Source organism: Myotis nattereri (assembly GCF_964212035.1).
Source record: "Myotis nattereri genome assembly, chromosome: 4".
Classification (NCBI taxonomy): domain Eukaryota; kingdom Metazoa; phylum Chordata; class Mammalia; order Chiroptera; family Vespertilionidae; genus Myotis; species Myotis nattereri.
The window spans coordinates 103620783-103640329 of record NC_138079.1 but is presented as its reverse complement, the minus strand read 5'-3'; the positions used below and the strand labels follow the sequence as shown (position 1 = coordinate 103640329).

Sequence of the window (19547 nt, the reverse complement as noted above, 5' to 3'; positions counted from 1 at the left end):
GAGTGTTTGTGTGAACTAATATAAATTCAAAGTAAACATCATTACATAATAGGGTACGGTCTTTTTTTTTTTTTTAGTTTTATTCATTTCAAATGGGCCGGATCCAGCCCGCGGGTCGTAATTTGCCCACGGCTGGCCTAGCCCGTGGGTGGGTGACTAGGATGTTGTGTCTGCGCCCCCACCCCCACCCCTGCCCCCATGGGTGTGTACTTGACTCTGGGACCTGAGGGGTTGGGAGCCCTGACCAGGAGGAGGAGTCCCTGCCAGCCACTCTGGAATCCTCAGCTCAGCAGGCCAGTCCCTGGGCTGGGAGGTGGGGGGCTGCGGGGGCCTGGAGGATCGTGGGACCAACCCCTGGCTATTTGGGGAGGTGGCCGAATTGGGCCAAGCCAGCCAGGGGCCTGAAGTCAGTAGCTATTTCTGAGGCAGCTGCCCCTCCCTGTGTCTCAGGGGATGGCTAGGGGTCCAGTGAGTACCTGGGCCCAGGGCCCAGCTGCACTGGCAGCACAGCCCAGGGAGGGAGGCTGCAGCCCACACACACCTCCTGCAGCTGCCCCCCCTGCCCAAAGGACTCTGACACCCCCACCCTCCGAGGGGACAGCGGCCGTGCATCCCTACCTTAGAGAGGACACAGCCGGTGCTGGGGCTGGCGCTCTGGCCTCTGTGCTGATAGAGCGGCTTATCCTTTCTCTCAAGGCTCTGGTGGCCGGTGGGCCCTCCACAGGCCATGAGCTGGCCCAGCAGGGCACAGAGCTCCCCCCAGCACTGGTCCCTTTGAGAATATTGAGGATGTCCTCACCTCCAACTTCCACTGGCATCCTCCCACATGCCTCTCCCAGCCCCGCGCACGGCACACTGGGGACAGAGCAGGCCCCAGGTCCCTCCTCTGCCTAGCTCCACCTTCTCTCCCTCCCAGCCTGCCTGTCCTGCAGGCCACAGCGGGAATGCTTAACCCACCACTTCCAGCCTGTGGTGGGGCCTCAGACCACAAACCAGGAAGCGGGGGGCGGGAGGAGGAGCCCCCCTTGCAGAGGTTGCGCAAGCCCCTGCCAAAACATCTGGAGAAGTGGGTTGCTGGCACTGGCCCTGCCTCTTCCTCCTCCTGGGAGCCAGGGCTGCTCTCTAAGCCTCTCTTTCCTCATCCTCAAGTAGGGATCAGACATCCCCTGGGAATGTGCGGACTCCCAGGGTTTCTGCAATGACCATGCACCACTTGTGAAATAAGAATAAAAATGAATGCCCTCGTCAGGGGATGAAGCCCAATTGAGATCTTAGATTCCCTCCCAAAGTGAGGAAGAAGGTTCGGGGGGGGGGGGGGGGGGCGGGGCGGGGGGGGGGGAGGAAGGGAGGAAGGGAGGAAGGGGTCTGGGCACACAGGGCTGGAAGGGGCGTCATTGTTTAGACAGAATGGCTGCGGGGATGGAGGAGGAAGAACGGGTGGGCGTCACATCCAGGCGGCCAGGCAAGCGGGGCCTACGAGGCGTTGCCCACCCCCGGAAGCAGCTCTGGTGCCACAAGCCGCTGGGTGGTTTCCAGCGGGCTGGAAGCTGCTGCCCCTCCCTCCCCAGGAAGTACTGCTTGGGGCCCTGGGACGAGAGAGGGAGGCTGGAGGGCTGGAGTTCAGCCCTGGGCTGGTCAGCAGAGAAGGAACCGTTGGAGACCAGGGTCCTCCCAACTGGACTTGCCCTGAAATCAGGTTCCTCGCTCATCTTAGGGCCCCAGTGACATGATTCATCCAGCACCCCCCACCCCCACCCGCTCTGACATTATCCTATGCCAGTTGCTCTCCCAGCCCCAGGGGTACGCCCTCGCAGGGCCAGGGCTTTCCCAGGACAGAGGTCGGTTGTGTGGGGTTGGGACTGTGCCTGCCACTGCATAGGGGTCCTGAAGACCCACGGAAAACCCAGCGTGAGGGAGCGGGGAGGCTCTGTGGGGTGTTAGTGCTACCGCTGTGCCTTCTCTCCCCAGGGGGATTCCCCCAGAACAATCCCAAGCGGACAGCGACTACCCACAGGCCTTCCTTCCCCTGGGCCAGGCACGGCTGCTCTCCCCAGATTCCCCTGCCCCTGCCCCTGTCCCTTGGGGCACAAATCCGACTGGAGAGATAACAGGCTGGGTGGGCAGCTGGTGCTGGGGGTGTGAAGAGGCATCGGGAGTGGAGGGCAGCAGGGCTCCCCATTCTGCCCCTAGCTGCACGGTGGGTCCCCAGGGCCCTAGCCCAGGCCTCGGCCTGGTGGAGGCTGGCCATGCTCCAGGAGGCCCCCTTCAGGGCGGGCGGGCTCCCCTCGGCATCCTCGCGGCGGGAGGGGTCGGGACTCCACCTCCGAGACAGAATCCCCAGACGTGAGGACCCTGGCGCGGGCTTCCTGGGAGGCTGTCCACCCAAAGGACTCCCTGCGAAGGCGGGGCCCAAGGACCCGGTCCCCCACAAGCCCCCCCCCCGTGACCTCCACGTGCACCCCCACCGTCTGCAGGCCGCTTCTCCAAAGCACTGCAGCTCCAACAGGAGCCCCTCGAGGGCCCAGGCAAGGCTCAGGACGGACCAGTCCCCTGGGCGGCATCACCAGCGGCTGGTGGGGGAGCGGAGGGCACGCCGGGCGGAGGCAGGTCGCGGGAGCGGCGGGTCTCCCCCTGCTCGCCCCGCACAGCCCCAGCACCCCCGGGCCTGCGTCCAGGACCGAGGTGAGGCGCGCGGCCAGGGGATCTCCCGGGAGCCCGGGTCCCGCGGATCCACCTCCGTGTGGCCCCGCCCGGCCCGTCCTGCGGGGCGGAGTCGGCGCCCGCTCCCAGGCCGCCCTCCCGGGCTTCCGCCCTCCTCTGCGCAGGCGCCGGCCCCACGCCGGCCGGGGCGGGGCTTCCGGGGGTGGCTGCGGGGTGCGCTCCGCCGGGGGCTGGCGGGGCCCGCAGGAGTCCTGGCCCGGCCGCGGGATGCCCGTGCGGAGCGGGACCCAGGTGAGTGCGCGCCCCGGGGAGCGCGCTTCTGGCTCCACGCACGGCCGAGGGCGCACATCCCACCCGGAGTCGCACAGTCCGCGGAAAACCAGTACCGGGCGCCCGGCGGCCTCCCCCGGGCCGGCGGGGTCGGGCTCCTGGCCGAGCTCCATTTGCCAGAAAAGAAGTCGAGGCCCGGCCCGAGGTCTCCAGGGAGGTCTGGGAAGGGACCCCAACACCGGTTGGATGCTGGGCACCGGGGCCCGGCTCAGATGCCCCTGCCCAGGAGCAGCCTGCCTGGCGCAGCAGTCGGCCGGCCCCGCGTCTGTCACAGCCGATCGACGCGCTCCCTCTGAGCCCAGGTTTTGATGGCGGGCTGGCGGGGCCCTTGGAGACCCGCACCCAGGCCAGGCCCGCTCAGCTGGCAAGAATCTCATCCCCAGGCGTTGCCCGGAGGTATCCCTCGTGGACAGGGTCCCTCCCTCGTTGAGTGCTTGCCGTACGCCAGCCAAGTGCTTCCGGCTTCTCTCGTTATTTTCAGGGCAGGTGTGGCTGGTTCCCATACCGTAGACGAGGAAACAGGAGCATGGATACCTCGGGTCATTTTCTGGAGCTTCTCACCCAGGGAACCCTCATTTCCAACCAGGGCCGGGCGGTGCGTGTGGGGCACCCGGGTGCAGGGTCTGAGACCCCACTCTCCTTGGGGTGCAGCAGCAGGGTCACCGGGTTCCTCAGCCCTCGGTTAAACAGCCTGCATCACCATCACCACGAAGGCCTGAGGCCGTTTCAAACCCGAGGTCGGTGATGGGGAAGCGGAGGCCTCCCGGCCTCAGTCCCTGGACTGCCATGTGAGTCCCCCACCCCCCAGGGTGGGCCGAGTGCCATGGGGCAGGCCAGGGGCCAAACTCAGGGTGAGAGCAGGGGCATCAGCGCCCCAGAGTCTGAGCCCCTGGTGGGGACTGGCAGATGGGCCGGGCTGCAAAGACGGTCACGTCAGCGTCCATTCTCAGCAGACTGGCGGCCTCCACTTGACGTGGGACATCAGCCCTTATGTTAAAAATAATGGGTCTGTCACATGCTAGGGAGGCTGGGTCCTGCTGAAGAGCAGCCCTGGAGGGCGTGTTCGCAGGCCCTGCTGCCCACCTGCTCCGTCCTCTCCCCCGCCCTTGGGAGGTCGGCCGTTCCTGGAACAGCCAGGGTGTGTGCTCGGGCTTCCTTGGTGGGAGCGGGTCGTTGTGGCAGGAAGGAGGCAGAGAGTGGGCAGGTCTCGGCAGAGCCTCCTCGTCCCTCAGGAGACCTCGCCTTTGCCCTGCTTGTTCTGACATCCTGGGTCATGAGGCAGAGGACAACTGGGGTCTCACTGGGGGGGGGGGGTCATGAGCTTGGAGTGCAGCCAAGCAGGTGGTCAGCCTGGTGTCCACCCACCCGTGTGTGTCAGACCTTCTACCAGGGGTCCTCAAACTTTTTATTTTTTTAATTTTTATTTTTTTGTATTTATTCTCTCATTCCTCAAACTTTTTTTTTTAATATATTTTATTGATTTTTTACAGAGAGGAAGGGAGAGAGATAGAGAGTTAGAAACATCGATGAGAGAGAAACATCCATCAACTGCCTCCTGCACATCTCCTACTGGGGATGTGCCCGCAACCCAGGTACATGCCCCTGACCGGAATCGAACCTGGGACCCTTCAGTCCACAGGCCAACGCTCTATCCACTGAGCCAAACCAGTTTCGGCTAACCTCAAACTTTTTAAACAGGGGGCCAGTTCACTGTCCCTCAGACTGTTGGAGGGCCGGACTATAGTTTAAAAAAAAAACTGAACAAATCCCTACGCACACTGCACATATCTTATTTTGAAGTAAAAAAAACAAAACGGGAACAAATACAATATTTGTATTTGCATGTGGCCCGTGGGCCGTAGTTTGAGGACCCCTGTTCTAGGGCCGTGGTCGGCAAACTGCGGCTCTCGAGCCACATGTGGCTCTTTGGCCCCTTGAGTGTGGCTCTTCCTAAGCCTTAGGAGTACCCTAATTAAGTTAACAACAATGTACCTACCTGTATAGTTTAAGTTTAAAAGATTTGGCTCTCAAAAGAAATTTCAATCTTTGTACTGTGGATATTTGGCTCTGTTGACTAATGAGTTTGCCGACCACTGTTCTAGGCCATTCTGAGGTGGGGTGGGGCACAGTGGATGTGTCAGCTGGTGGTGGTGGGGGGGAGGGGTGTTGGATGACACAGTCCATTCCCCACCAAATTCCTGGTTAAGGTCTGAAGGGTTCCAAAAGCAAGCTCGGAATTCATTCGGGATCCATAGGATAAATGGGAGTCAGAGGATCCCAGGCCCCTGTGCCAGCCGCGGGTGCCCACGTCCCCTCCCTGGGCCTGCAGCCCTTTGCCAGAGTTGCACATGTCCTGCATGTGGCGGGTGTGTGAAGCAGTGGTCCCCCTGGTCCTGTCTCTGCTGCCGCCAGCCTTTCCTCACATGCACGCTTTCCCCCAGGCCTCCCGGGACCCTCCTGAGCCAGGCCCTGAGCCCATCGGGCCGGGCATTCTATTCTGTTTGCACAACACGGTCGCCCTCATTTTGCAGATGAGGAAACTGAGGCAGGCAGTGAAATACGGCCCTGAAGCTGCAAGTCCTCTGCCCGCTCCTAATTCAGACGCTTTATTTTGTTCTTTCCTGTAACAGCTTTCCCGCAAACTGGGGCTAAAAAAGCAGCGGCTTCTGGGGGCAGAGCAGCACCAGAGCCCACCAGATGGAACCCCGACACCCTCCCCCAAGGAGCCCCGTCTCGGTCTGCCCAACGCCCTGGGTCCCCAGCGCAGTATCTATTTCTCAAGCCCAAGAGACCCCCCTGCTCGCCTGGGACTAGACTTCTTCGACCAGCCTGCCGTCCCCCTGGCCCGGGCGTTTCTGGGACAGGTAATGTCGACGTAGTGGCCATCGCCATGCAGCATCTGTGGGCACCAGACCTCTCGCCACCGGGCCAGCGTCCCGGACCTGGCCCTGCTGGTCCTCACGCAGTCAGCGCTTAGCCCGCACTGGGAGCTGCGCCTCCGTCATCTGGGCGGCGGTGGGTGCGGAACCAGTGGGAGGAATGCTGAGATCGTGAGGACACTGGCCTCCACCTGGTATTGTCCTCAGGCCAGGTTTCTTTCAAGTGCTGGCCCCGGTGTGTGTCTGTGGGGGGCTGACTTTGTCCCCCCCGTCCCCTGACACAGCGCCCCTCTGTAGCTTGTCTGTGTAGTAGTGAGAGCTTTCAGCCACATGAGCGCAGTGGCCATGGCCTACGGACTGCCCAGTGTCAGGATTGCCTTGACTCACAGCTTCCTGCTCACCACAGCAGCTCACAGTGCGACTGCTGGCTCCCCGCGACCCCTGTAGCTCAGAGCAGGCTCAGGGTCTAGACTGGAAGCAGGGGTGGTGCAGGGCCCACGTGCCAGCAGCAGCAGAGTTTGGGCCACGTCTGCCTGGAGCACCATCGGGGTGCTGTTCCTGGCTCTCTGGTCCTCTTCGCGATGCCATGAGACTGCCTTTCGGTTACAGTAGCCAAGTGGCTCCGTTTCTGTGACGAAGAGAAAAAGGCAGCGGGCGCTGGGTGCTGAAAGGACACACCCTACAGTGTGAGCTAGCGGAGTGTAACCTAACGTAGGACTCTGTGGTTAAGGGCCAGACTGTCTTTCAGCTGCAGGGCCAAAGGGTCCTTCTCAAAGGACCCTGCGTAACGAGGGTTTACGCTCTCACATACCGTGGCTCCTGGGGCAGAGGAGGCCCTGCATCAGGTCAAGGCCTCAGGGCCTCAGCGTGTCAGCTTCCCTTAGGCCCCCATCATGCCCGCCCGAGCCCTAGGGTAGAGAGGGCGGTCTCCAGCGGAGGAGGGTTTCGCACTGTGTGCTTGTGGCCAGGGAGGACAGCCTCTTACAGCCTCCCAGTGGATGTCCTTGCAGACCACTAGGCCAGGCTCGGGTCACCCCTCTACAGGTCACTGCAAGGAGCAATGAGTTGCCATGACACCCAGACCACCCTCCAGTCGCCCTCTTGTCTGAGAAGGTGTTGCCTCCACCAGCAAGGAGATGTGTTTGTAATGGGCATGGGAGGCAACCGACATCTACTATCTGGAAATGTTATCAGAATGAAATTCAGAGCGGAAAATTCAAATGAAAAAACCACAGTGAGAAAAGAGCGGTGAGACGCTCCCCTCCCAAGGGCAGGCACCCCGTTGGCCTCTGGAGGTGTGGAAAGGGGGGAGCGAGGCTCACAGAGCAACGCCCCCTTGCTGCCCTGGGAGGATGGAAGTGAGGCCTCATCTGAGATGGAATGGGACTTCCTCTTCGTCCTGGAGATGGGCTCCCAGGAGAGGCATCGACCCCCTTCTTTCCTCCTCTGTCTCAGGAAGGCCTCCTCCAACACTACCCCAGCGCTCGCCTCCCTGTCCCATGACCCGGATCCCGGGCGCACACACACTGGGCTCCCTGGGCTAAGGCAGGGGTGGCCTGGCTGTCCAACTGACTGCTCTGGCCCAAGGACAAGGCCGGTGCTGGGCACGCCCCTGGGGAGGTGGCTGCCCCCAAACCCCCACTGTGAGCCCTGGTTGAGTCAGGCCTGGAGCTTTGGACACTGGGCCACACTGTGCTGTGCAGCCCAGAAACAGTCCCCTCCATAGGGCAGAAGGGCCCCAGCTGGGGAGCATGGACTGCGCATGCTCAGCACTCCACAGGTCTGGCTCCCCTGGGCGGCTCTCCTAGGTGCTCCGCTGGCCTGAGAGCACCCGCTGCCCCCCCACTTGTCCCCCCCCTCCCGTGAGAATCCCTGGCAACTGCCCCTGTCCTCGGCTGGCCCCTCCTGGCCCCACCCCTGCCCAGGGCACTGTCCAAGCCAACTGCAGCCAGGCTCATCTTCCTGGCCCACTGCCCACACTGACCCCATTCCTTGTGGAGCTGGCTACACCCAGGCCATGGTTCGGCCAGGAGCACGGCGGGCAGCCAGTCCCGCTGCTCAGAAAGGCCTTTCAGCTGGTGGCAGGAGCTGAGCGTGACAGTACTTGGTGTTTAGTCCACAGGCAGCCATGGTGGGGCAACACTGGGGTGTCCTCCATGCTGCCCTGCCCCAGCCTAAGCATGTAAGTTCAGGGGGACCCTGGGGAGGAGGAGGCAGTGTGATGGGGGGCCTGAGAGGACATGGAGTGGGTGAATTCACTAGTGCTGGTTTGCAGCCCAGCCAAGGCCAGAGCTTGAAATGGCTGCAACCTATGGACAAGACACTCAGTGAACACGGTCTGTTGTCTAGAGGTCCGCCAAGACAGAGGCCATTGGAGGGAAACTGGCTGGCCCTGGTGTGCCCAGAGCTAGGGAGGTGCGGTCCAGGCTGTGGACTGTCAGGTAGAGGGAACCACCCTTCATGTCCTGAGCCGACACTGGTACCCACAGGTCTTGGTCCGGCGACTCGACGATGGCACAGAGCTCCGTGGCCGCATTGTTGAGACTGAGGCCTATTTGGGGCCCGAGGATGAAGCTGCCCACTCGAGGGGCGGCCGGCAGACCCCCCGCAACCGCGGCATGTTCATGAAGCCGGGGACCCTGTATGTGTACTTCATCTATGGCATGTACTTCTGCATGAATGTCTCCAGCCAAGGTGAGCAGTGCTGGGGCTGGAGCAGGAGGCCTGGACACAGCCCCCTCAGCTGGCAGCTGGCAGCTGGCAGACCCCTGGGAAGACCAGGGGAGGGCAGGTGTTTGAGCAAGGAGGTGCCATTGCTGGGCTAGGTCAGGGTTCAGGAGCTCTGGCCGTGGTCACAGGGTGGTCAGAGAGGCTGGGGACCCCCATGAAATAGAGGTCATGGGTTAACCCGAACACACAACACACAGGTTCCATGAGGCCACCGCTGGCTCCAGAGCTCCGACGTGGTGTCACCAACAGGCCAGGGTAGACTCAGGAGGGGCTGGTTGTGGGAAAAGGAGGGTGAAATCTATTTGAGTTGAGCAGGGCTCTGGCAGGAGCCTTGCCAGGCGGCCAGTTATGGGGCTTGAATCGGTTCTCAACCGGGGATGATTCTGCCCCCCTGGAGGAACATTAGGCGTTGTCTGCAGGCATTTTGGGTCTTCACGGCTGGTGGGTTGGTGCTGAACAGCTCACAATGCACAGGAGAATCACCAAAAACCGTTCGCCCCAATGTCAGTGCCACAGGGGGAGATGCTGGACTAGAGCTCCCAGAACCCACTCAGCTCATGGGGCCTGTCCGGGGGGCCTCTGTGCTTTGGGAGCAGGTGGCTTTGCTTTCTGGGTGGTCTGTGCTCGAAAGACAGAGCCCACAGCACCATCTTATCAGAGCCACTCTGACAGGAGCAGGGTCTGCCCAGCCCACGCTGGCTTCCAGTCCCCGCGTCTGCCTGCCAAGCCTGATGCTGGTCCCAAGATGAGCGAAAGCTTGAGGAGGTCCGTGGGGACGGGTTTGCTGTGCTGTATGTCAGACACATTTGTTGAATGATTCCAGGGGGATGGGAGCTTTGTCTGTGAGTGCCTAGAGGGCAGCTGGGGGTGCTCGTTGCCAGAGCTGCAAGGGCATGAGGACTGGATAACCCGACTGGCCCTGTGCCTGGCACAAAAAGGGTGTTGATGGAAACAGTGGCTGGACATCAGGATGGCGGGGAGCACTCCCAGGGCCATTTCACTCTGGAGCTTATTTTGGTCGCCATGTGAGGTGGGGCTGAACTCAGATAAGGAGGGAGACTGAGTCCAGAGGAGTCTGGGGCTGTGGTCAGCAAGGCAGGGAGGAGCCAGGGCTTCTGAGGGTGGGCAGGGCAGATGTGGGAGGTGGCGTTATTACTTTCTGGACACATGACCAACATGCCCCAGGAACACCTAGTTCAGGGGAGCAGCAAACCACATGGGTACAGAGTCAGTGCCAAAGGTTATCCAGATGCATCAAGGGCGAGGGGGCCAAGGTCGAGCTCCATGCCTGCCTGCCCTCAGGGTGGATGCAGTGCAGAGATGACCAGGGGAGCAGTTGGTGGGGGGTGGGAGGGGCGTTGCCAAGGCCAACAGGTGGTGCAGGTGGAGTAGAGCTGAGACTGGAGACTCTGTGGGAAGGAGTTAAGATGTTCTGGTTCTGTCAGAGTGCAGGATTCAGGTGTGTTCCAGGAGAGCGGGCATGGGATCGAGGGGGTAGGCTGCTCCTGCAGCTCATTTGGGAGGCAAGAGAGTGAGGGACGTGCTACACCTACAGCAGCTCGGCATGGACACGGAGGAAGCCCTGAGGCTGGTGGGCTGGGCAGAGCCTAGCAATTAGAGGGACTGGAACTTCAAGTCTTTGCTTGCCCTTAGTATATCTTTTTTTTTTTTCTTTTTTGTTCATCCTCACCCAAGGATCAAATTTTCCATTGATTTTTAGAGAGAGTGGCAGGGAGGAGGACAGAGAAAGAGAAACATCGATGCGAGAGAGAGACATTAATTGGTTGACTCCCGCATGAGCCCCAGGGCCAGGGATCAAGCCAGCAACTAGGTACGAGCCCTTGACTAGAATCGTATCCGGGACCCTTCGGTCTGCAGGCCAATGCTCTGTCCACTGAGCCAAAACGGCTAGGTCTGCCCTTAGTATACCTTCTTTTTTAATTTTTAAAATATATTTTTATTGATTTCAGAGAGGATGGAAGGAGAGACAGAAACATCAATGATGAGAGAGAATCATGGATCGGCTGCTTCCTGTGTGCCCCACACTGGGGATCAAGCCCACAACCCAGGCACGTGCCCTGACCAGGAATCAGACTGTGACCTGGTTCATTGGTCAGTGCTCAACCACTGAGCCATGCTGGCCAGGCTGCCCTTAATATATCCTGAGGTTCTTTGAAAACTGGCTGGTTAAAGCATCTGGTCCCAGAAACCCCACCTGCCAGCTGCTGGCTGTGCAGGGAGCGTAGCTGCTGCAACCACTCAGGTTCTCCCAGCGCTGACGAGGCCTGTACGGTGAGGCCCAAGAGTGGGGACTGGCCTGGCCACCCCTCAGGCTGAGCTTCTCAGACCCCCGGTAGAAGGGCAGGCCAACGTGAGTCAGCAGAGCTGGTGTCTCAGGAGAGTGGCCTTGTTGGGATTGGGCTTCTCTGGCCAGGGTCCAGGTATCACTGCCCCTAGCCATGCAGGGCCAAGGGAATTTGGACAAATGTCTTCTTGGGCCCAGGGTGTCAACTTGCTGAAGTAGCCTGGATGGGGGGCCAGAAAGGATCCCAAAGGAGGGGTGCTATCAGCAGGCACCTCCCTCTGCCCTGTTTGTCTCCCCACTGAGTCATGGGGTGAGGCTCTCCCAGCATCCTATGCACACTGCTAGCTGCTCAGAGCCAACCTTCTGGCTTGCCCAATAGACACCGAGTAGGTAGAGGCAGATGGGGGAACCCCGGGCCTGGGTAGAGATGACCATGCCCAGGGAGGACCGGCCATTTGGGGTTTCCTTTGCCAACCTCAAAGCTGCTGCTGGTCGCCAAACCAGAGGAAGCCAAGAGGAGGCCAACTGCAAGCACTTGCCGTGCCTCTTCACTGGTTCTCCCCAGCTGGCGGTCAGGCCCTCTGGCTTCATGGAGGCCCCACCTGGGGCCTTGTGGGTGCAGGTGTGTAGGAAGTGGGTCTGGACTGTGAATGAGTACAGGGGTGCTCAGGAAGGCAGCTGCATCATCCTTGCAGCACTGGCTGTGCCCTGAGTAGGGAGGGCCAGTCAGTCTGTCTGTCCCACAGGGGATGGAGCATGTGTCTTGCTGCGAGCACTGGAGCCCCTGGGGGGCCTGGAGACCATGCGGCAGCTTCGCAGTACCTCCCGGAAAGGCAGTACCGGCCGGGCCCTCAAAGACCGTGAGCTCTGCAGTGGCCCCTCCAAGCTCTGTCAGGCCCTGGCCATCGACAAAAGCTTCGACCAACGAGACCTCACCACGGACAAGGCTGTGTGGCTAGAGCACAGCCCCCCGGGGCCCAGGGAGCCAGCGGTGGTGGCAGCAGCCCGAGTGGGCATCGGCAACGCAGGAGAGTGGGCCCAGAAGCCCCTGCGCTTCTATATCCAGGGCAGCCCCTGGGTCAGTGTGGTGGACAGAGGAGCTGAGCAGGACACACAGGTCTAAGCAAGGGCCTGCTAAGGACAGGCTTTTTAATTGTTTAAAAACCAAATAAATGCTTTATTTCTAGAAAACGTGTCACTTGTGTCTCAGCCAGAGCCCCATCAATGATCAGTTCCTCCTCCAGGATGGGGCTGTCAGGGGCTACGTGTGCAGCAGGCACCTCGAGCCAGGCCCAGCATGGGCACTGCCTTCCTCAGGCCCGATGAAGGCCCACTGCACCCCCACCCTTGTGAGGGAGGACTGGGAACACCAGTGCAGAGCCACCCCAACGGGGAGCCAAGTAAGCATCGTGGATGAACCCAGGCCCTCATGCCTCAGGTGGCAAAGGGGAGTGGATGGCTAAGGCATGAGCCTCCTGGTGGCTATGGTGAGGGCCGGGCCAGGAAGGCCCACAGCAAGCTGGGGGGAAGGGGCAGTGCGGGGCCACACAGGATAGGGAGGCACTGGGCCCTCCGTCTTGGAAGGGCAGCAGTGGAAGGGGCCGGGGAACACGGGCAGGATTGGGAGGGAGGTCAGAGAAACATGTGGCCCAAATCTGTGTGGGAAGCATGCAGGCCTCACTCAGAGCATGAGTCCTGGACGGCTCCCCAGCTCAGAGCCTCACCCTCTCAGCGCAGGCACTGGACCTGTTTTGAGGACTAGACAGGTGAGAATGCAGAGGGTGGCAGCCCCAGGAGGCAGCTGACGCAGGTGAAGTCGGGTCTCAGGGCTAAAAGGACTCAGGCCGGGTTGGGAGGGAGCCCTGGGGTGGGGAGATGCGGGTGCCCCCATGCACTGCAGCTGCCTGCCTCTGCACCGTCGGCCCAGGCTCACGTCAGCAGGGCCTGGAAGACGGCAATGACTGGGTCCTCGTGGGTGGTCACCACCAGCACGCTGCGGAACTTGTCGAAGAGCATGAGCAGCTGCGAGCGCCTGGTGTTCTCATTGTACATGATCTCCTCCAGGTGGTGGCGGCCACGGAAGTACTGCAGCAGCCTGGAGGGGAGGGCGGCACAAGCCCAGGCTGGCCTCTGTTCCCACAGCCACTGAGCGGCCCACAGGCCAAAACAGAGCTGGTGAGGGCGTCTCAGAGGCCCAGGAGGCAGCTGCCCATGCCCACCCCCAACCCCCAACAGGAGCAGGCAAGTGTCCTGGGCCTGTTGCCCACCATGGTTCTCTGAAGTGGGTCTGTGAGAACACATTCCTGTTCAAACCCCAGAGCCCACTTGAGCCCGAGGGTCGCACCCACCCTCAGCATTCTGGCATGGGAGGGGCAGTGCAGGGGCACAGGCCTGGGGAGGCTTCTTTTTCATTCTACTTGGCAGCAAGTCCCATGTGGCTCTGGATCCAAATGGGGTCACTGCTCTAGGGGGTGTCTCGGCCGGGACTGAACAGAGGCCTGGACCAGCTGCTTCAAAGAGCTGCCCGGCATGTGGTTCTTCACTGGGGGCTCAGTCCCTGACAGTCTGACCTCCAGACTAGCCCATGGGGATGAGAACTTGCTGCTGCTTCCAGGAAGTGACAAACCCCAGGAAGTCCTGGAGAGACTCCTGAGGACAGAGGTACAGACGGTGTCGCGGCGGCAGACTGAACTCGCGCCTGGCGTGCACAGGTAGCAGCAGGGGCACCCCAGTGTATGGGACATCCCCTCAACCGGTGAGTGCTATTTGTCGTCAACGGATTTACGGTGCGGGCTGCTGGGTACAGCCCCATCCACTTCCTGTCCTGACCTAGACTTGGGCCTAGCTCCACCGGTCGCCCGCCCCCACCTGGCAAACATGCGGAGGTCCTCGGGGTTCTGGGCTGCGGGCACACTGAGGATGGCCGCCCGCTCGTGCTCGGACAGGCTGGCCAGCAGGTTCTCCGTCATCCTCTTGTTCAGCGGGGAGTCTCCGCTGGGGAGAAGCTCTGCGCTGGAGTTGTCCATGCTGGGGCTGGTGAGCGTCATGTCGTCACTGCTGGCTACGGGTGGGCATGGGTCAGAGAGCAGCCCACCCCCAAGGACATCCCTCCCACCCAACATGCATGAGGGGCTGGACTATCTTCACCCTGAACCTGAAGCCGGAGGCCAAGCCTCAGCCGGGAGGCACCTCCCGCAAAGCCTTCCAGCCCCTCTTCTTCCCCAAGCCCAGGGACTTGGGCTTGGCAATGGCTGCTGCCTTTGGGGGCACACTGTGGCCACACGGCTCTTTCAAGAAGGGACCATGGCAGTTACTGTCTCTCTTAGGCCCTGGGGCAGAGGTTTCAATTGTCCTCCCAGTGATGGGTGGCATGGCAGGCCGGGGGCGGGCTACTCCTGGCTTGAGCAAGCCCTGCTCAAGAGCCCAAAGATACAGCCTCCTCAGAGCCCGAGGCGCAGGAAAGCGGGGAGACGGCTCTCCTGCCCTCCTCTAGAAAGGCTGCGTGAGGACTCAGCCGCCCGCATGAGGCAGTGTGTGCATGGGTGGCCACGTGAAGTCCCTCGGCCATGCCCAGCAGCGCCCTTCATGTACCTCTTGGCCACCACTCCCAAGTGTTCCCCAGGTGCTCGACCACACACCCCCCCACACCAGACTGATGCCCGGGGAAGGGATTCCTACTTGGGGAGCCAAAGCTGAGGGCGTTGGGTGTGCTGAGGCTGCGGCCGCTGACCCTGGCAGTGAAGGGAACCTCATCCTCGCGCAGGCGGGGCTCGTCCTGGCTGGGTGAGGCCATCAGGCACACGTAGGTGTGCAGCTGGACCAGGAGCCTGTGCTGCAGCATCCACACCACCATCTGAATGAGCTGGGTCTGCGGGACAGCAGTGTGAGGCCTGGGGCACCGGGGGAGGCTGACCCCCACCACCACCCTGTTCCCTTCCTGATTGGATTGGGGAGCCATGGCCTAAGACATGACCCCACAAGTCACCCTGGAGATCAGGGGGTGCATAAGCTCCAGGGGCCCTCAGGAAGGAGCTCTTAGCTACTGGGAGCTCTTAGCTAACCCAGGGGAGGCAGCGAGGCTAGAGAGCAGTGAGGCCATATTGCAATTGCTCCCACCACACAACTGGGCTGCCCTAGTGTCAGGCCTTTCTTGCCCAGAGCTGAGGAGCAGGGCCTGTGACATGGAGGCCCATGTGCCCTCCCAGCTCAGAGCTACCCCTCTGCTACCCTGTCTCCTCCAGGCCACTGGGCCCTGCCGCGCAAACCCCACCAAACAGAGCTGGGCCTGTGGGACCCCTTCCCTGTGACACTGCAGAAAGAAGCTGTAGGAAGCTGCCCTGAGAGCAGGAAGTCCCCTCCTCAGCTCCACACAAAAGCCTTCCCAGGGACAGGGACCTATGCTGAGCGTACGGTGCCCAGGGCGCGGCATCCACCCCCCTCCCACAGGCTAGCACCTACGTAGGAGCAAGAGGAGCCCTGTGTGGGCAGAGCTCCAGCACAGGAGAGCAAGGAAATGCGCCCAGATGGTGTCCATGTTCTCAGACACACATCCACTTGCTCATCTTTGGGGGTCCCCTCCTGGGAGGGGCTGGCTGACCAGGCATGGAAATAGGGGTGTACCATGGGCGTGAATAACCTGGTAAAACCAAATAAAACTGAAAAGAATTGTAAACTAAATTTTAAATTAAATTAAGAAATAAAACAGAGGCTCCAAAGCACTGAAGAGCATGTTCCAGGCCTAAAGCTGGAGGGGTGAGAGGCAGGCAGCCTTACCCCACACCCAGCTCTATCTGGGCCCCATGACAAGGCATGAGGCTGCCCCGCAGGCCTGGCCTGAAAAATCCACCCACTTTCCAGACCAGCAGGAAGTCTCTGCTGGAGAGGGGGAGGGTGCAGATGCAAGATGTGTCTTTCTTTCAGCTGCCATGACCTGGCACCGCTCCGGGAGCCCAGAGGCTCCATGAAAGACGGCATTTAGAGCCCTGTCTCACTCGGCATCTGAATGCACTGAGGAGCCAGGATCGCCTTCTCATTCACAACTTCACAAAGGGAAGGAAGGGCCTGCTTCTAAAAACTGGTTTTGTCTAACAGATCTGCTGCTTATTAAAGCAAATCCTTCACTTTTGAGAACACCTGGCCCCATCTCTGACACCTGTCCCATCTGGCCCTGCCCTGGGTCCCTGCCCAGAGCCCCAGGTGTTCAGTGAAGGAAGATTCAGGCCACACTCAACCGGCCAGACATAGATGGAGCTCCCCCATTCACTCCACATGCCTCACCTCCTAGGGCCCCCACCCACCACTCACCCGGACCCAGATCAACAGGTGGTTCTATCCTAGGCCTATCCTCTCCAGGTCGTCTTGGATGCCACTCTGGGTACCAGTGAGCCTAGACCCACCTGGACCATGACGGAAGGGAAAAGGAGGGCGGGCCCAGGCTCAGCAGCTTCCATCTGTGGGACCCAGGCCCAGAAAGGGGCACCAGGGGCTCTGTCCCCCCAGGAAGGATTAGCTCTCTCCTGGCTGGGCCTCTTACTGGGGTTTTAACACTAACAACAACCCACTGCGGCAGGGTGGGCTCCGTGGGGGCATGGGAGGGGGCGGGAGTTGTGAACTGCCTAAGTGCTGGGTCACTGGTGAAGCATCTACAGGTGCCTGGCTGGGGAGCCAGCCTTTTGTTACCCGGGTAGGGCACGCACCACCTACACAAGGCCCCTCCCATCCCCTGAACCACAGCTAAGGGGGCAGCACACTGCGGGCCCTGAAACCAGGAACCAATGCTGGTGGGTGGTTCCTGGGCTCCCAGTCCTGTGACTCACCTCCTGCACAGGGGGGGCCAGGGGGTTCCTAAATTCTGACAAGGAGACGGGCAAGGAGAACTTAGCAAGGACAGACGGCAGGTCATGAGACGGGAACTGGTGGGAGAACTGCTCAGCCAGTGGCGAGTACCTGGAGACAGTGAGACAAGTGTGTCCTGAGCTCAGCGACCTCCCATCATAATTCACAGCACTTGGGCCCTTGCCATGAGTCTGTGGGGAGGTGAGGATGGGCGCAATGGCACAGTGGGGAGGTGAGGGTGGGCGCAATGGCACAGTGGGGAGGTGAGGGTGGGCGCAATGGCACAGTGGGGAGGTCAGGGTGGGCGCAATGGCCCAGTGGGGAGGTCAGGGTGGGCGCAATGGCACAGTGGGGAGGTCAGGGTGGGTACAATGAGGACAGAGCCCAGCTGCTTTCTTTCAAGGGGTGGCAGAAGCCATGGGCACAGGCCACCCCACAGCCCCTCTAAGCTCTGGAATGAAGGCCAAGGCTCCTGACCACCCCTCAGGCACCCCATACGGAGCTCACTGGCTGTAGACATGGCAGGCGCAGGCCCTTCCTGAAGGCTGCAGGTGCCAGAGGCGCCCAGGCCCATGTGGTGCTGGGCCAGGCCAGAATCAGAACCTGGGCATGGCAGAGGCCAGGCATCTGGCCCAAGGGAAGTCCTGACTGACCTGGAGAGGCCCCCTGGAAGGCCCTGCCAGCCACACCCTCTTCCCATTCAAACCCTGGGCCCTGGCAGCCAGAGGTACTCACAGACACACGCTGGCGTTGGGAGAGAGCATGTAGACGTTGTTCTCACACAGCGGGTAGATGATGATGGCCTTGCCCCAGTACACCAGGTGGGCTGCAAGCTGGAAAACCTGCGGGCAGAGGGGCTGGCAGCACAGTGCCTGGGAGGCTGGCCCACTGGGCTTCTCTCTGACTCCCCAACCTCCCGCAGGGGGCTGGGCACAGCAGCACACACAGCGTTTTCTATGTTCAGAGCAACAGCCTTTTGACACTGGTCCCTGTGCGGTCTGGGACTGTCATTTCCTTTTAGGGCCCCACACTGTCCTGGCTGGCCCTGAGGGAAGGTCCTACACGCACAGGGACATTGGGAACACCCAGGATCAGGGGATAAGCTCGGCTGAGCAAGGGGCTTGGCTGGACATCCTGGCAGAGGCAGGTCCCCTACCCCCGCCAGGACTCCAAGGGGATGGGTTTCCATGTGACAATGGATGTGGGGTCACCAGACATGCCCTCTACCCCGTGCACTCATCCCCATGTGGCTCAGCATCCTGGAGGACATCCCACTGCCTGCTCTCCTGGACTCTTGGACATCAGGATGGGCCACAGACAGACCGCGATGCCAGAAATCCCTCCAGCCTCACAGGGAGGCCCGGTCTGAGAACATGGCACTGCCTCACTTGGTGCAAAGACAGACACTGGGCACATCTGATGCTACATCAGCCTCGGTGAGCACTGTCCCAGGCAGGCTGCTGCCTCTACCATCACTGAGCGCCTCCACGGGCGAGTCACCCCTGCCTGCATGCAATGCCTGCGATGCCAAGGACACCTCTCCCCAGCTCATTTCGGCACATGGGACCTCCAGTGGCACCACCCACTTGAACACAACAGACATTTCCGTTCCATCACTGACCCTCTTCCCTCATCCCAAGCCCCACTGACACTTACTCTAAAGCAAGGACACGCCCACTCTCCTCCATCTCGGCCACCACCCCACCCAGTGGTCTCCCCCGCCCGCGCCTCCCCACAGTCAGAGCACCACTCCGGAGTCCGGAGTCTACCACCACTAGCACATGCCTGGAGTCAGGTGCTGGCAGGGCAGCCCCCTCCGACTCTCGGGAAGAATCTGCTCTTCGCCTCTGCTGGCTGCAGCGTTCCTTGGCATGTGGCCTCATCATGGTCAATCCCCACCTCCTCTTCTAGAGTCAAATTTCCCTCTGCCTTCCTCTTACAAGGGCCCTTGTGATGACACTGGGCCCACCCAGATAATACAGGACCACTGCCCCCCTCCAGATCCTTAATCACACCTGCGAAGTCCCACACAGGTCCTGGGGCTTAGGAGGTGGAGGTCTGTGGGCATTGTTTAGGCAATCACAAGTAATGTACAGTGTGATCCAAATGTTGTTATTCAAAGATAATGCATTAACCCTGTGGACGGCAAACCGCGGCTCGTGAGCCACATGTGGCTCTTTGGCCCCTTGACTGTGGCTCTTCCACAAAATACCAACTTCTGCGCATGGGCCATGAAGTTTCAATTGCACTGTATGTGCGTGCCTGCACGTGGTACTTTGTGGAAGAGCCACACTGAAGGGGCCAAAGAGCCGCATGTGGCTCACGAGCCACGGTTTGCCGAGCCGCAGTTTGCTGACCACTGCGTTAACCTATGAGAAAAACCCAGAGGAATCCACAGCAGTTATGTTTGGGATATGGGATTGTGCGGACTTTCTCTTTTTTGGGTCTGTAAACTGTGTCCTATTTGAACTTTTGTAAGAAAGGACATATTAATTCTATCATGAGGGAAACAACCCCATTTACTTGTAGATGAGTGACATTCACACCCGACTCGGACACGGGCTCTCCACTGGGCCACCTGCTGTGGCAGCTGGACCCCTGGAGCTTGGTGAGGTCCACCTCCAGGGCTGAGCCTCGGGAGCTTCTGGACAACCACACCAGCCAGGAAACCAGTTCCTCCCCACGCAAGGCCGGGGCGGGGAAGCAAAGGCGACATCATCAAAGCTTTGTCTTTGTCCAAAGAGACGGAGAGCAAGCGTGAGGCACGGCGTACAGACAGACTTCCTGCTGGGCAGCCTCAGGGGACA

General features: G+C 60.7%; 2 protein-coding genes across 3 annotated transcripts in view; one reads left to right on the top strand and one right to left on the bottom strand.

Annotated features, from left to right (window-relative positions):
* Window positions 1-2847: 2847 nt before the first annotated feature.
* On the top strand, window positions 2848-12099 carry MPG (N-methylpurine DNA glycosylase). The gene is made up of 4 exons (XM_081089799.1): window positions 2848-2952; window positions 5622-5855; window positions 8360-8564; window positions 11652-12099. The coding sequence occupies exons 1-4, from the start codon at window positions 2929-2931 to the stop codon at window positions 12026-12028; spliced, it is 840 nt and encodes a 279-aa protein (XP_080945925.1). The 5' UTR covers window positions 2848-2928; the 3' UTR covers window positions 12029-12099.
* NPRL3 (NPR3 like, GATOR1 complex subunit) overlaps window positions 12024-19547 on the bottom strand; it is a 39597-nt gene continuing 32073 nt past the window's right edge. The window contains exons 9-13 of one of the 2 annotated variants that reach the window (XM_081089797.1): window positions 17476-17582; window positions 16722-16851; window positions 14584-14773; window positions 13774-13966; window positions 12024-13000 (exon numbers count right to left, since the gene is read on the bottom strand). In XM_081089797.1, the coding sequence (XP_080945923.1) occupies window positions 12835-13000; window positions 13774-13966; window positions 14584-14773; window positions 16722-16851; window positions 17476-17582 (786 nt within the window). In that variant the 3' untranslated portion in view covers window positions 12024-12834. The remainder of the gene's footprint in view (window positions 13001-13773; window positions 13967-14583; window positions 14774-16721; window positions 16852-17475; window positions 17583-19547) is intronic. The other variant, XM_081089798.1, reaches the window with a different exon arrangement.